This window comes from Rhinatrema bivittatum, chromosome 19 (assembly GCF_901001135.1).
Source record: "Rhinatrema bivittatum chromosome 19, aRhiBiv1.1, whole genome shotgun sequence".
NCBI lineage: Eukaryota > Metazoa > Chordata > Amphibia > Gymnophiona > Rhinatrematidae > Rhinatrema > Rhinatrema bivittatum.
The window spans coordinates 29,170,325-29,186,884 of NC_042633.1; the positions used below are offsets into that span (position 1 = coordinate 29,170,325).

The 16,560-nt window shown below is 46.6% G+C and overlaps 1 protein-coding gene across 1 annotated transcript in view; it reads left to right on the top strand.

Moving 5' to 3' along the window:
- Positions 1 to 16,560, top strand: part of LOC115080312 — a 139,332-nt gene that overhangs the window by 5,375 nt on the left and 117,397 nt on the right. Inside the window, exons 5-6 of the mRNA XM_029584463.1 lie at positions 14,057 to 14,166; positions 14,857 to 15,369. Coding sequence (XP_029440323.1) covers positions 14,057 to 14,166; positions 14,857 to 15,369 — 623 coding nt within the window. The remainder of the gene's footprint in view (positions 1 to 14,056; positions 14,167 to 14,856; positions 15,370 to 16,560) is intronic.

Sequence of the window (16,560 nt, forward strand, 5' to 3'; positions counted from 1 at the left end):
GTGGGAGTCGCATGCTTTTGAAGATGCTTGGGAGCACACAATAGGGGGCTTCTTGAAGATTACTCTCAGTGGCTCCTGGTCTGTTTCTGCTATCATTAGATCATTGCCATGTTAGCAGGTAAAGACCAGGCTTAGACATTCCTCTTTGATTTGTGCAAAATTCTGCTCGCCTGGGGTGTGTGCCCTAGAAGCAGAGACCGCTTCCATACAGGTGCATCTGCACCCAGGTGCTTTATTTCCTGCACTGCCTTGCCCTGCTTTGGAAGCCAGTGGCAAATGGCATCCTTATCCAAAAGCCGCCTTGGAGACTTATATACCTCTGACAGACGAGGCATGAATTTTGCTAGCTAAATCAATGAAACGCTGCACGGATTTTACCTCTGTGGGCTGTGGCTTATCCTGTATGGCTGTAACCTTAATCTGGATCTGCTTTCGGGCCTGTGGATTGGATGTGCCCCTGGAAGGCAGACTTCCTTCATCTGGAATTGCAGTTTCTTCACACTAAGCCTTAGCATCACCTGCCTGCATCCATTCATTAGGATCAAGAGCTTATGGTTGTGCTGTGCTTCCTCATCTGAGTCACTGCAGCCTGCAAGGAGGATGTCGTCATGCAATTTGTGATGTAGGAGTTTCTCTCCTGTTGTTCAGTAGTTGATTGCACTCCCTGTTGTCTCTGTCATTCCTGCCCATGTTTTGAGCATGTATGGGGAGTAGTCTGTTAAACAGGTCGAACGCTGACCTCGCCAGGGACCGGTTGCTTTGATCATCCATGATAACGTACATCCTTACTGATCTCTCGGGCTGTCCCTTGGGCTATATTGTAGCTGGGCATATCTTGGAACAGGACCTTCTATCCTGGCATTCTCCACAGACTTCAGTGCATTTGGGTGTGACTTTAGGTACCACTGCCTGTGCTACACTGTTCTCCCTGCGATGCTTCACCATGGCGGGAGCAGCATTCTGAGAGTTTAGGCTTGCAGCATGTGATTGGAGGGCTGTGACATGTCTGCACACTTAATGACTGCCTGAAGAGCAGCACCTGTAAGAGGTTCCCTACTCTTTGAGCAAGTTTTTACATTGTTAGAATCCTTTCCCTAAAGTCACAGTATTTAGAGGCTGAGGTTTGTTCTGTATCGGGCATTATCTGTCTGGGTCCTCTACTCTCATGTTTGTTGTGGAGAGGGGGACTAGGAAGAACAGACCTAGTGGGTGCCACCTCTGTCTTGTGCACAGATATGTATGTGGGTTTTTTTTTCTTTTTTTTCATGCTATCATCTTTTTAGTTGTACTGCCCTTGGTATTCGATGTTTGGCTTCAACTGCTAGACAGTCAGCTAAACCTCTGCCCAGCCGTAGGTATCAGTTGAACTCTGTTCTTGATTGGAATGAAGAACAATACTCACAGTAGATGAGAAGGTCCCAAGAGTAGCTGAATAGGTTGAGGCTCATACAGCTGTAATAAGGGGTGTTTGGTTTTTTTGTTTTTTAAACTGATAATAGCTGTGGGTTAATAGTAAAGAAGAGGTGAACGATGTTTCTCAGAGCCCAAAAGAGAACAGGAACAAGCAGTTAGCATGCCAAGAGCCTTCTTCCAACTGAAAACCTCTGCTAGAAAAAAACTGTCCCAGGCATTCCTTTAGAGAAGGGATCAAAAGGAAATGGCAAGAGAACACAGACAGAGAGACGAAGCAAAACAGAAGTCGAGCCAATAAGGAGTTCAGGAAACATAGAAATTGATGGCAAATAAAGGCCAAATGGTCCATCCAGCCTGCCCAGCAAGTTTCTTACAGTAGTAACTGCCGCTCTGTGCAGTTACCCCCGCCATGTCTTCTGATAAGGGTAGTAACTGCCGCTCCATGTGCACATGAACCCCTGCCCCAGTAGAGGAGTGTGTGCATTAAGACAGCCACAAGAGAACCTTGGTTGGAGGGCATTTCCCCTGGGGAGAGGGATAAGATGCCAGGGTTCTAGACAAGGTAATTTCCTGAGCACAACCCATATTCTTAATTATTGTTTACCGAACCACAATGGCACCATCCATGTAAATTAGGATCTACACTTTCTTTGATATAGGTGCCTTATTGTAAACCGTTATGATGGTAAATAACTTAATGACGGTATATAAAAACTCTTAAATAAAATAAAGAGTAGAAGAAAGCAGGAACTGTGCTAAAGCTACTTGTTCTAAGGCTGCATGCACTGCTGGAGTAAGCCATTTTTGTGGTTTATTTTTACCTATAAAAATAGTTTTACGGAAGAATAGCCAGAGTCCAGACTGAATTGGTCTTCTCGCTGGCCAGAGACTGCTCACGGTGTCACTTAGGGTGTAAACAATGGGATCTTTGCTTTAAAGCATCTGCATAGGCAGAGACTTACACCAGAAAAGAAGAAAAAGAGAGAACGTTTCCTGTTTAAAACCTGATTCTATGCATTGAATTGAATTTAAATATACTGCCTGTAAAAGCAGGTTTAACCAGGCAGTTTACAAATGAAATTAAATATAGATACAGTTAAAAACAATCAACCATTCCTCTGCACTTAGGCAGGCCAAGCCACACCAGCAGGTTATGCACTCCTACCAGCAGATGGGGACAACTGATTCACTGATGTCACTGACATATAGCCCTGCCTCAACATTAGCCTGCCAGTGTTCTCCATCTCCAGCAGATGGTGGACATGCATTTCCCTAGTGGGGATTACCTGTTTTTTGTGTTTTTGTTTTTTTTTAAGTGGATTTGAGCTCCTGAGGTAAAATCAGTCTGGTATTCTCCCTCAGTTGAGTGATTGAGCCTCTGTGCTTTGCCAGGTTTAGGCTCCAAGAAAACAACTTGCCTGGTCATGACTTCAACTGGTAGAGGTCTGAGCTCAGGTTTAAAAAAAAAAAAAAAGTGTGTGTGTGTGGGTGAATAAAAGGGGCCTCCCCTTTCCTCTTGAGCTGTTTTTCCCTCTAGGTGCAAACCCCCTCTGGCACCTCCGATCAAACTACGTGAGAGCAGCATGCTGGTGGTGCTTCTGGCTTTAGTTCGGTTGTCAAACGCATTCCAGAGCTCCTGTGTTGCCATCCCTGACTTTCCATTGCATGGGGCCGACAGGCGCTTAGGCTATGGCTGGGTTTTTTCCACACACTCAAGTACACACAGTTAGGTTTCTCACACCCTGGTGAAGCATTTGGCAGTGTTATTTAGCAGCATGCAGGAAGCCGCACGGTCAGGGGGGGTAGCCATTTTGAGACTGATAATGGTGTTAGGGGCTAAAAAGACTGAGGCTTGCCATATGAGGGCAAGCCTCACCAGTTAGAATTTGTTTAACTTAACTTTTAGAATTTGTTTAACCTATTTTTTTCTCTAACAGCCTAGTTCTACATTCCCTGTTATAATGTAACTTTTGTTTTTGTCTGCTCTGTTAACTGGTTCCCCCTAGTTTACTGTAAACCGGTACGATAAGACCTGGTCTTGAGCATCGGTATGTTAAAAGAATTTAAATAAAGATAAAATAAATGAGGGCAGTCAAGCTGTTGTTCTCTCTCCGCCTATGCCAGCGTTGCATGGAGGCTCAAGGAGAATTGCCCTCCAAGGACTTTACTGCCATTGAGTACTCAGTGGAGGGGAGCACAGGAGGTGATATTCTGGCCAGTTAACATGCCCCCGCTGCTCCCCCCATTCCTTATAGGAGGGACATTCCTTGGGGGAAGCACCTTGCTTAGCCCCCAGGGTTGGATTCAGCTTCCTTCTCTTGGGTGGAATTTTTCCAAGGTTTGCGAACCTTTTTGAGAGGGTGCCCAGCGGAGGCTAAGCAGCCCTGTAAGGAAGGGAAGTGTCCCAGGCTGCCTCACTCAAGCACCATAAAGAGGAAGGTCTGTCTTCCTCAACTTGGGAAGAATGGGAAATCCCACCTGATTTGGAGCCACATGGAACATAAGATATGCCACACTGGGTCAGACCAAGGGTCCGTTTAAGCCCAGTATCCTGTTTCCCACAGTGGCCAATCCAAGTCACATGTACCTGGCAAGTACCCATTCGTTAGATAGATCACACGCTACTATTTATTAATTCATAGCAGTTTATGGATTTTTCTTCTAGGAACCTATCCAAACCTTTTATAAACCCTGTTACACTAACTCCTGTAACCATACCCTCTGGCAATAAATTCCAGAGCTTAACTATGCGCTGAGTGAAGAGAATTTTCTTAGATATGTTTTAAATGAGCTACCTGCTAACTTCATGGAGTGCCCCGTAGTCGTCCTATTATCAGATAAAGTAAATAACCGGTTTACATTAACTTGTTCAAGTCTTTTTTCATGGGACAAGTTGCCGGGTTTATTGGTTCTCAGCCTGAATTATTAGAAAGGGAGTCCAATAGCCCAGATCCCCACAGACGGCTTGATTTTAAACACTCCTTTCTGCCTCACAGATTCCCTGGCAGCCCCCACAGTCCAGTATACACCGCCTCCCACCTCCACCTCCCAGTAGCGCACCCCAAAGGAGAACCCCTGGCGTGCCAAAGCACGGGGTTTGCCATTAAAACGCTCAGGGTTATCAGAAAAGAAGAGAGCATCCTCCATGTATTTTATGGTTTTCTTGTCTCGAGATAGGATCAGCTGAACATGTGCTGTCAGGGGATCCACTGTTAAAGACACTACAGAGAAAGAGGAAAGGTTTAGGAAGAGGACTGTCTTGTTGAGAAATGAGTTGAAGATGGTGAATCGATGAGGTGATTCCAAGACAAGAGCAGCTTCGTGCCGTTTTGGGACAAGAGGCTGCTCCAGGGATTCCCGTTGTTTATTGCCCTTACAGGGGATTGACAAGAGGACGCGTCCCTTTGGAAGATCAGTCCTTCGGTTGAAGAAGCTGAATAAGGACTCCAGTGCCGGGGTATCGCAGACCTCGCAATGAAGGTGCGGGGTTCCACTTACAGGTTCTGGAGGTAGTTAGGCGACTATCTCGCCTTTATCAAAGGTGAACCCAAATCATGGACTGGTGGGTCTTGAATGGTCACTCTATGCAACTTGCTAGTGAAGAGAGTGACTGTGGAGAGCAGGTTACAGAGGCTTACAGAGCTCAGGGCTGTAATTCCAGTTCCCAACTGCAGGAAAATACGTAGTAATATTCTATTTATTTTGTCATACCCATGGAGGAAGAGAGCTCCTTTCCGACCCATCCTGGATCTGAAATGAGTCAACTGGCATTTGCGTGTGACTCACTTCAGAATGGAAATCTTATGCTCTGTCATTGTGGTGATGCAAAGAGGGGCGTTTCTCACATCTTGCGATCTGACGGAAGCATATCTACATATCCCCATACGACAGGAACTTCAGTGGTTTCTATGTTTTGCCGTTCTAGGACAGCATTATCAGTTTCTAGCTTTGCCATTTTGGCCTGGCTATGGCGCCCAGAACCTTCTCCAAGATCATGGTGGTAGTAGTGGTGTCTCTGCACAAGGAGGGTATTCTGGTCCATCCATATCTGGACGACTGGTTAATTCGGGCCAAGAATGCGGAAGAAGGTCAGTTGGCGTCTCGCAAGGTGATCCGCTTCCTTCAAGAGCTGGACTTAGCCAAAAGCAATCTACAGCCAACACAGACCCTGGAATTCCTCGGCGTGAGACTTGATGTGTTGAAAGGCAGGGTGATTATGCCAGATCAACGTGTCAGAAACTTGGAGACTCTGGTTCAATCCTTGAGATTGCCCATTTGTTCAACGGTGTGGAGTTATTTACAAGTCTTGGGGTCTATGGCAATAAAGTTGGAAGTGGAATCCTGGGCAAGAGTGCATATGCGGCCGCTTCAGCAGGTTTTGCTGTTGCGGTGGAATCTGCAGTCACGGGCGTATATTGTGAGGCTATCCTTGCCGCTGGAAGTGAGCACGAAGTTGTAGTGATGGTTGCAAAAGGAACACCTCATGAGAAGGGTAACCTTTAAAGACTCCAGAATGGTTGGTGCTTACAATGGATGCGAGCCTCCTGGGTTGGGGGTCTCGCTGCCAAGAGTTGATAGCGCATAGTTGGTGGAATGTTGAGGAACGACAGTGGACCATCAATTGATTGGAAGCTTGTGCAGTTTGCTTGGCTTGCGTATAGTTTTTGGTGATCGGCTGACAAGACGAGCGGTAAGAGTAATGTCAGACAATGCCTCGACAGTCGCCTATGTAAACCATTGGGATTGGGGTGGAACGAAGAGTTACCAGGTGACGGTGGAAATAGATGCTCTCTTGGAATGGGCAGAGCAACATCTACAGACACTATCAGACTCTCACTCTTCAGGGACAGACAATGTGAGGGCCAATTGTTCAGTAGACATACCTTAGACCCAGGAGAGTGAGAGCTGGCAGACTATGCCTTTCAGCTCATAGTATCTCAGTGATGTCCGCTGTATCTTCAGTCACAGAAAGGACCGAGGACATTCGGAATTTATGCTATTGTTCAACAGTGACCACGGAGTGAGATTCTGCATATATTCCCTTCATGGCATTAATGCTTGGATGTTAGTGCTCAGGAGGATGTAGCTTTTGCGCGTGTGGTGTTAATGGGAACGCAGGCAGTTTCCCATCTGATTCGGGAGTAGCTTTGGTATATCCCACCGGTGTGAATTGGCCTGCCTGAGTGCAGAGAGAGGTAAAATCATCTGATAATTTTTTTTCCTCTAAGGAAGGCAGGCCAATCCACAATTCTGCCCTGGGCTGCCTACTTGTGGTTTTATTTTTAGTTTGTCCTTTCTTTCAGGGATGATGCAGATGTTTTTTTGTTCTGAGTCATTTGAAGGACTGGTAAGTGAAGAACCAGTCTACATGTGGTTCATATATTTTTTTTTTTTTACTGAATTCAGTACTTCCGAGTTGATTGGAAGTTAAGAGTTGTTGGCTGTTAGTCATAGTTGAAGTATTTTCAGTTGTCCACAGTTTGCTTTTCTAGAGAGGCTGGTCAGCTGATGAGGGGGCAGGGCTATAGGTCAGTGCTGAAGGCGCACTCTTCAGTTGACAGAAAATTGGAGTGGACATCAGTTTAAACTGCTCACCTTTGGAAAAATCCAGAAATTTATTGGAGAAAATTTGCTTAATCCAAAAATGAAGGAACCTGATTATTCAGTGAGGCATGCTCCCATGTCACTGCTTTCTCTCAAATGTGTGCTAAAGTTATCAATGGATTTCCCCCCTCCTTTCATATAAATATATATATAAAAAAAAGGCTTGAAATAGGCTTCTAATGCATCAAGGATGGCTTTTGTATCCTTTCTCTATTCCTCTGTAAGGCTCAAATTGTGCTTACGCGCAAATGGCGCATTCAGTCCTCATCACCCTCGGTGTAGCTGCCACACTTCGGCTGACTTCTCATTTAAGCCCGTGCCTAGAGAGTAGCCTTTTAAATTGTGCCCTGAAATTTTCCAAGTTGCTGCTTTGCATCCCTACTGTTGGTGCCTTGGTGGGGGGAGGGACGGAATACTGTTAGCGGTTGCCATGATGCCGAAGCGCACTCATGCTTCAGTTTTCAAAGGTGGACGCGTGTAGTCCTAAACTAGTTAATATTGCTACAAACCTTGCCTTCTGCTCACAGCTCCTGAGCCCACTGCACTGTAGAAACACTCATCTTCAGATGCAGGGTCATATACATCAGACACCAGGTTTTGTATGTAGAAAAACAGACAAAAGGAAGTAGAAACAGTGAAATACTTTAGTCAGCCACAAAGTGGCATCGACCTAGAAATGAACATCTGTAAACAACCTGAGCCCACTGAAACTTGAAGGATGGGAATTTTGCCTTTAGGCTCTGTAGTTTAAGATTAGGTGACTCCTGGTCATCAGAATTAGGCTGAGCCAGAGGAAGTGACGTCATCCCAGCAGATGGCGGACTGAATTTGTGTCTCTCCCTCGACATCAGCTTAATCCTCTGACATCGGGCGCTCTGATCAGCGATACGTGGCCTAACGCTTCCTCATAACTTAGAGTTTGTTGGCAGATGTCTCATCGGCGGAAACCGGTGGATTTAAAAAAGTTTTCGTACAGCAAACTGCCTCTGGAAGGTGAGCCCCCAGGTGACAACATGGCGGGGGCGGGAAACGAGGTAGCGGATCACGGGGAGATGGCCGCGGGCGACCCTACCGACGACAATGAGATCCCCACGAAAGCGGTGATGAAGGGCTGGGTCGACGAAATAAAATCCGAAATCGCGGCGAAAACTGAGGTCATCATGTCCTCCATAGAAGAGCTCAAGGGGGATATGGCTGAACATGGCCGCCGCCTCTTTGAGGTTGAAACCCGAGCGGAAGCTAATACAGCGGATCTCAAGGAGCAGCACGAAAAAATACACAGCATGCAGGAGGAAATAGAACGAATGCAGGACAAGATGGAAGACCTAGAAAATAGGTCTAGGCGACAGAATCTCCGCTTTAGAGGCGTCCCCGAGGGGCCGGAGTATGCCGACTGTACCGCCATAGTGGCCCAGATCAGCGCCATGCTTCTATCCTCTGGTGCGGGCTCTCCTTCACAGGCTTCTGCAGCAGAGGTAAAAATAGCAAGAGCCCATAGAGTTTTTGGACCTCGGGTTAATAACCTGCCCAAAGATATACTAGCATGCTATCACGAATTTGCTGTTAAGGACAGAATCGCAAATATAGCTTGGCAGCAACCTAGCTGGAAGTGGGAGGGCCATGAGGTCATGGTTTTTATGGACTTATCGCCCACAACGATCAAGAAAAGGAGGGATTTTAAGCCTGTTACTGATTTTCTCTGAAAAGAAAACATGCGCTACAGGTGGATGTTTCCCTTTGGGCTCAATTTTACCTTGAAAGGAGAAGTATACCGGGCGAAAACGCCGGCGGAGGCCTCCAATATTCTGCGGGATGCCGGTTTCCCAGAGATTCTGGGTCTACCTGCCTTACCAAAACCACCCGTTCGGCAGGAGGGGCCTCCACGATGGCAACGCGTGACTCGAGGCGATAAAAGACTGCGACGACAACCTGATTCCCAGGCGCAGCGCTGAGCCGTTGCTCTGAGAGAGGTCTGGAATTCTTTGAGGGGCTGATTGTTTTCATCGGTTTCTCATCTGGGTTAATGCCCAGGCTCTGCCATTGCCCTTGGGCCTATGGCAAAGGCGAGGGCTTTTGCTGATTATCTCACTGTTTGTATTCAGTACTGTTTAAATCAGGTTACTGTTTGTTTTACTGGCATGGCCTACTGGCCTCAAGATCAATAGTTCCTATGTTAGAGGAGCTCTGTTGTCAGACAATGTTATTTTAACTGTTTAAGATGTCACTGAGGGGGGACTATTGCTGGGATGATGGCCTCCTCCCTTAATCAGACAGCATGGCCCTGGGACAGGGTACAAGCTGTGGGGGTGGTGGGAAAGCGGGAGGGGAAGCTAGGGGATAGCTATTTTTATAGCTTTCATTTTTTAGTGAACACCTGGCCCTTAGGGGCGCGCAGACGAGTCAGACTCTTTAAGTGGCTGGGACGGGTGGCACTGTTCCTTGGGATAGTAGTTTTTAACTATTCATCCCCATGACACCTTTTAACATTATGTCCCTTAATGTAAAGGGATTGAATACACCTTTAAAGCGGCACTCCCTCTTTGCGGATTTAAATCTCCATCATACCATGATTGCCTTTGTGCAAGAAACCCATTTAAAAAGGAGATATGAGTACTTGCTCAAACACCCTAGTTTCCCTAGACAGTATTGGGCTGCTCGGCCGCTAGCTCATAAGTATTTGGGAGTGGGAATCCTTGTGCATAAAGATCTGATATATGAAGAATTGGTATGCCGGACAGACCCAGAAGGCAGGTATTTATTATTGGTTATCGCTATTGGAGGGGATAAATATACCTTGATTAGCTCCTATGCCCCTAATGTGGGACAGAGCGCCTACCTGGACGGCCTCTCCCAGATTATTGATTTATGGGCTGAGGGCCATATAATTCTGGGTGGGGACTTTAATGTGACGCTCGACCCTCGTCTGGATAATTCCCATCAGACCTCTCAGACGAGGCAACCAGACCGGCAAGCATTTCGCCGCTTTCTGAGCCACCACGGCCTGATCGATGTCTGGCGGGTATGGCACCCCAAATCCAGGAACTATACCTTCTTTTCTAGGGTGCATAAATCCTACTCTCGCATTGATTTCCTGTTGGTGGATAAGGGTTGCTGTAATCAGGTTCTAGCCCCTTCTTTGGGTCCCATTACATGGTCTGATCACGGTCCTGTGATTATGGACTTTCACTTCTCTGGGTACGATAAAGGACGCAAGTATTGGAGACTTAATGACAGTCTCCTAGATGATGAGGACTTCTGTACTCGGTTGTCCGGGGATATTCAGGAATACCTACAGTTTAACGACAACCCTGATATTTCTCCCATAACTCTATGGGATTGTTTGAAGGCGGTGATCAGAGGGCAGCTTATTGCCAGAGGGGCCTATATAAAGAGATGCAAACAGCAAGACAAGGTTAATACTTTACTGACCTTACAGCGGCTGGGGCGGGTGCATTCCGCTACCGGGGAGACTGATCTCTTATTGCAAATAGATCAGCTCCGCAAGCATCTGGCGGATCTGGAAGCGGCCCAAATAGCGCATAAGTTAACTTGCAGTCAGCAACAATATTATGAAGGGGGTAACAAGGCGGGTAGACAGTTGGCCCGTAAACTACGGGTCCGTCAAGCCCAGACTAATATTGTTAAATTAAAGGCAGAAAGCGGTCTACTGTTAACCTCTAATGCTGATATTCGGCTCCGCTTTCTACGTTACTATATGACTCTTTATGCGCCACAGACCAACATCGATCAGGCTGAGCTGGAAAATTACTTTCAACATATCGATCTCCCGCAGGTTACTCCCGAGGCTCAATTATTTCTCACCAGGGATGTTACCGCTGCGGAAGTGACTTGGGCTATCAAATCCATGAAAATAGGCAAGTCCCCAGGGCTCGATGGCTATACCGCCTCTTTTTACAAGAAATTTATGGTGTTTCTAGTGCCCCCATTGGTTTCCTTGTATAATTCTCTCCAGGGGTCGGCCTCGTTCTCTTCGGACGATAATATGGCGGGGGTGACACTGTTGGCGAAACCAGGTCGAGATCCCACGGTATGTGGCTCTTATCGCCCCATCTCGTTAATTAACTTAGACATGAAAATTCTAGCAAAAATTTTAGCCCACAGACTTAATGTTTCTTTGCCAGGATTGATACACGCCGACCAATCTGGCTTTATCCCTGGCCGCATGGCGTCGGATAACGTCCGCAAAACGGTTGACATTATGGGTTGGGCTCGCTCACAACACGTACCCCTACTGCTTTTAGCCATAGACGCCGAAAAGGCTTTTGACTATGTTCATTGGCCTTTTTTGTTCCATACTCTGCGCTTATTTAATTTGGGAGACAAGTTTATTACCTGGATTCACAAATTATATGAAGCACCTACTGCCTGTTTAAAAATTAACGGGGGATATTCCTCTCCGTTTCCAGTGGGAAGAGGTACCAGGCAGGGGTGCCCGCTGTCTCCGTTGCTGTTCGCGCTCTTCCTGGAGCCCTTTGCGCATCGGATTCGGAGCAATCCCTTAATTTCTGGAGCGAGCGTGGAAGACTTTTCCTCAAAAATGTCTCTCTTTGCAGACGACATTTTGTTTACTCTAACTGACCCAAGTCGATCGTTGCGGGCGGTTTCTGAAGAACTAGCTGCCTTTAGCAGGGTCTCGGGGTTTTCGCTTAACTGGGACAAGTCAGAGTTGTTAAATGTCACTGTATCACCAGACTTAGTAGCCCAAATTGCCAGGGAGTTCCCCTTTAAGTGGGCCAATCGAAAGTTAAAATATCTAGGGGTCTATCTCGGCGTGGAGAATGATCTCTTTCACTTAAATTATACTCCGCTCTTGGGAAAAATATATAAGGACCTGGAGGAGTGGGATAGATACCACATTTCTTGGTTGGGGAGATTAGCAGTCCTTAAGATGAATATCATGCCCCGGCTTATGTACTTGTTGCAAACTTTACCCATTGTCCTCCCTGTTAAGCTCTTGGATAAATGGCAAAAGAGATTCAATAAGTATTTATGGCAAGGGAAAAGGCCAAGGATAGCTATGAAGACATTGTTTCTGCCTCGGTATAGAGGCGGGGTGGGTATGCCTAATATTGCACGGTATCATGGGGCGGCTCATTTGAAGGCGGCCATAGAGTGGCATGATAGCAAACAGAGCAAGCCCTGGGTGCGCTTGGAGCAGGCTCTGCTGGGTACTTTTCCACTGTCCGCCCTGTTGTGGCAGAGCCAGGCCTCCAGGTGCCCCAGATTGACACTCCCTGAGACCGTCCAAGCTACCCTGACCGTCTGGGACCGGTGGAGGAAAACCTTGGTGGGCTCCCGGGGTTTCTTCCATAGTACGCACTTGTTCTATCACAGGGAATTTCGGCCAGCTGGCAATCCACAGGCGTTTAAGCCCTGGATTGACAAGGGTGTCTTCCAGTGGTCGCATATTTGGTCCCCTGGGGGTCTCTTGCCATTTCCCACCCTCTGCCGCCAATATCAGCTGGGGCCAGCGGATCTTTTCCGCTACCTCCAAGTTCGTCACTTTTATACTAGTCATCGAATTGCAGGTGACCTTGTACAGGGTATTTCCTCGTTTGAGAGCATGTGTAGAAAAGCACATTTGGTTACCAAACATATTTCTAATATGTACGGACTCTTAAGTGACGACTTTGATCAGTCTGCATCTCATATACAAGCCTGGCAGTCGGACTTACAATGTGATTGGACAAAGGAGGATTGGCTGCGGATCTTTACCCTTCTTCGGAAAGGATTTATCTCAGCTCAGCACATTGAAAATGGGTACAAGTTATACTATAGATGGTATATAACACCAAGTATCATTCAACGCTATGCGCCACATACACAGGGGCTTTGCTGGAAACTTTGCCAGGAAAGAGGTACTTTTTTTCATCTCTGGTGGCAATGCTCCAAAATACAACAGTTGTGGACATTGATTTCAACCTGGATATCTACAATTTTGAATGGAAAAATACAGCTTACCCCTGCACAAGCTCTATTAAATGATGAACTCCGAGACAGGTCCAAATTTCATAACTATTTTATTAAATATGTGGTTACTGCGACCAGGTGCGCTATAGCGCGTTGTTGGAAGGATCCTGGAGTCCCAACGGTAGCCACAGTTCAAGCATTGGTCCTCCATTCGCACACCTTGGGGAAGATAACAGCATTTCGCAATAAATCGACCCAACACTTTCATAAGATCTGGGGACGATATGAACAATGGCTTCGAATTTCTAGTGGGAAGAAGTGACTTATATTGACTGAGTACAGGACTGGTGTCAATTGGTGTTTTTGTAACTGGCCCGGGATCGTGGATTTTCAGGGGACTTTCTATCATTCGGGGGATGTTGATTTGCCACAGAGTTTCTTTTTTACTATACATGACTCTGCGCTCTTGCTGCTTGATCGCAGGTATCTTGCTCACCAGGTGTTTTGATGATAGTTGATATACGCTGGCTATCTTTATGGGAGGGGGGGGGGGGGGAGGATTTCAAGGGGGTATATTTGCGTGAAATGGCTCTTTGTCATCAGGTACAACAGCATTTCTTGTTCAATTATGGTTCCATGGTATTATGTACTTGGTATGCCGATGTTTGTTTTTGTTATGCCAATAAAAGCTACAAATTAAAAAAAAAAAAAAGAATTAGGCTGAGCCAGAGCTGGTTTTGCCGCATTGCATGCTGGGTCTTGAAGATTTGTGCTTATTCTCAGAGAAATGAGATGTATGAGTCCATAGATGCCATCGTAATACAAAAGCAGGCTCAGCCTGTCCTTGAAGGCCTGGAGACCTGCTGACCCTATTTCATATCGCAAGTGGCAATGGTGTGGACCTTATTCTGATTTTCCTCCGTCTGATGCTCCATGTTGAGCAGCACAGATTTTCGAAGATCTGGTTCTGATGCAGTCTGACCCGTTGAAATTAAAATTCCTCTCAGCTGAGCTGAAATTCCCTTTTTTAACTGAAAAATTCCAGAATGTAGATCCAGGGCGTCTGTGTTTTATTGATAGATTAATTGTCATCCTCCCTCTTCCACAGGAGCAATTATGTGACATTCCAGCATCCAGAGCCTGCATCTCCTCAGAATGAAAACAAGGCCAAGTGCGGATGGATGGTCACTTCCAAGGACTGGATAAAAAGCTACAAAGGTAAAAGGAGATGGGCAGAAAAAGGCGAGTAATTACAGTCCTCGAGACGGAGTCCTCTGTGCTGGCTGAATAGGCCCTATCCTCCATTCTTGAGAGAAATCCCTCACACTGAAATTGTCTTCTGTTAGGCCTCCAGGCCCATTCCAAGATAGCTGCCTGGGTGGGTCTTGAAATTCCCAGTGGGAGCAGGCTTGCTGTTTTTTCTGGTTATCAACAAGCAGCTTGTGTTTGCAGGGGCATTACTGGTATAGACTATGTCTCGGTGGGCTTCTATCATTTTAAAGGTTTCTCTTCCAAGGCACACTGACAGCATTTTATTTAAGGAAAGATTTTCCGTAATGGTGGGGAAGGGGCAGTTGGTACAGTAGTCGGAAGAATGCTTCCTCCAACACGTTGAGCTCTTGAGAGGAACAATCTAATCATGTATCCTGATTGAGACCCTATTGACTCTTTATCATTTTAAAGGTTTCTCTTCCAAGGCACACTGACAGCATTTTATTTAAGGAAAGATTTTCTGTAATGGTGGGGAAGGGGCAGTTGGTACAGTAGTCGGAAGAATGCTTCCTCCAACACGTTGAGCTCTTGAGAGGAACAATCTGATCATGTATCCTGATTGAGACCCTATTGACTCTTTAGCAGCATGAGCAGTCCTCTTCCTAAACCTTTCCTCTTTCTCCTCTTTCTCTGTAGTGCCTTTAACAGTGGATCCCCTGACAGCACATGTTCAGCTGATCCTGTCTCGAGACAAGAAAACCATAAAATACATGGAAGATGCTCTCTTCTTTTCTGATAGCCCTGAGCGTTTTAATGGCAAACCCTGTGCTTTGGCACGCCAGGGGTTCTCCTTTGGGGTGCGCTACTGGGAAGTGGAGGTGGGAGGCGGTGTATACTGGACTGTGGGGGCTGCCAGGGAATCTGTGAGGCGGAAAGGAGTGTTTAAAATCAAGCCGTCTGTGGGGATCTGGGCTATTGGACTCCTGGGTCTGTATCGTGATGAATACTGGGCCTTCACGTCCCCAGACACCCCTCTAGCTTTGAGTGAGACTCCCAACACCGTGGGAGTGTTCCTAAACTATGAGCAAGGACGAGTCTCCTTCTACAATGCAGACAGCATGGAGACTCTCTTCACTTTCAATGACTCCTTCACAGAGAAGATCTATCCTTTCTTTTGTGTGGGTGCCGTGGGGACAGAACTGAAGCTCTAGGATGGTTCCATATTCTGTTCCCTGTGTCCTAGGATGTACTCTGTTTTTAGATTACAGTGCTGCCCCCTGGAGAATAGTTACTGAATGCTGGGTAACGCCGGTGTGGTTGTGTACTCTTCAACTCATGAATCTGGCGAGCTGTCTCTTTGTATGTCATAGGTTACTGCAGAGGGACAATGACATTAAAAGCTCAGGATGTGTTCTTTCTAAAGTTGATGCCCAGTAGAGAGGCAGGAGGAAAGTAATCATTCTCCAGTGATGTTAGTTCTCTGATAAAAGCATTAGAGGAACACCACCTGACCTTTGTGTTCTATTGTTACAAGTATGTAAAAGCAAGTTCTGCGTAACCAGCAAACTGAACAAAGCTTGAGCTGAAGAGTACTTCCCTGGGGAATTAGGTTCTCTGAGCCATTCCTTCTCCCCTTTTTTTTAAAAAGGCAGAATGAGAAGCTAGACCTATTAGTTTAGTCAAGAGCTAGATGAACGTGCTGTCATGCCAAGCACAGACAGGGCTATACCTCAAGAGGATTTTCTCTGCACAACGAGACTATTTATTTGTTCACAGGGATAGTTGTGCCTGCGGGAGGAGGGATTAGCACGCGTATATGGGCCTTTTAGTGATAGCGGCGCTTGTAAAATGTATTCCTTAATGTTATATGAAGAGTGCTGCAAGAGGGAGCTTGGCTGCGCTGACCCAAAAAAACCCTTAATTTCATAGCGTGTAGCAGATGGACTCAGGACCAATGGGTATAGTGTGCTCCTGATAGCAGTTGGAGACGGATCAGATTTCAATCTGATGTCAGCCCCTAGTACTTATACCGCTGCAGGAAGTGGAGCTCTTCAGTATTTTCCGTCTCCATAGCAGTTAGGGACTACCTGCACGCGCTCACAGAGTTAGAGTAATTTTTACCAAAGAAATCCAAATTAAGAAGAAATCTTACCTCTACAGACTATCCCCACTCTCCTGCGGTGACACCGTTGGGTCCCTCCCCCAGTCGAGATTCCAAGGTGATTTCCGCGATCCCTCGGAGGCGAGCCTCGGTCCGGCAGCCGAACCTCGGTGGGGACCTAACCCCCGACATCGGGTGAGGCTGAGAGGCAGCGGGTGCAACCTCGAGCGCAGCGGTGAATGTATTTTCCCTCTCCCCCTGCAGCTGGAGACCACCCAGAACGAAACTGGGAAGTGCTG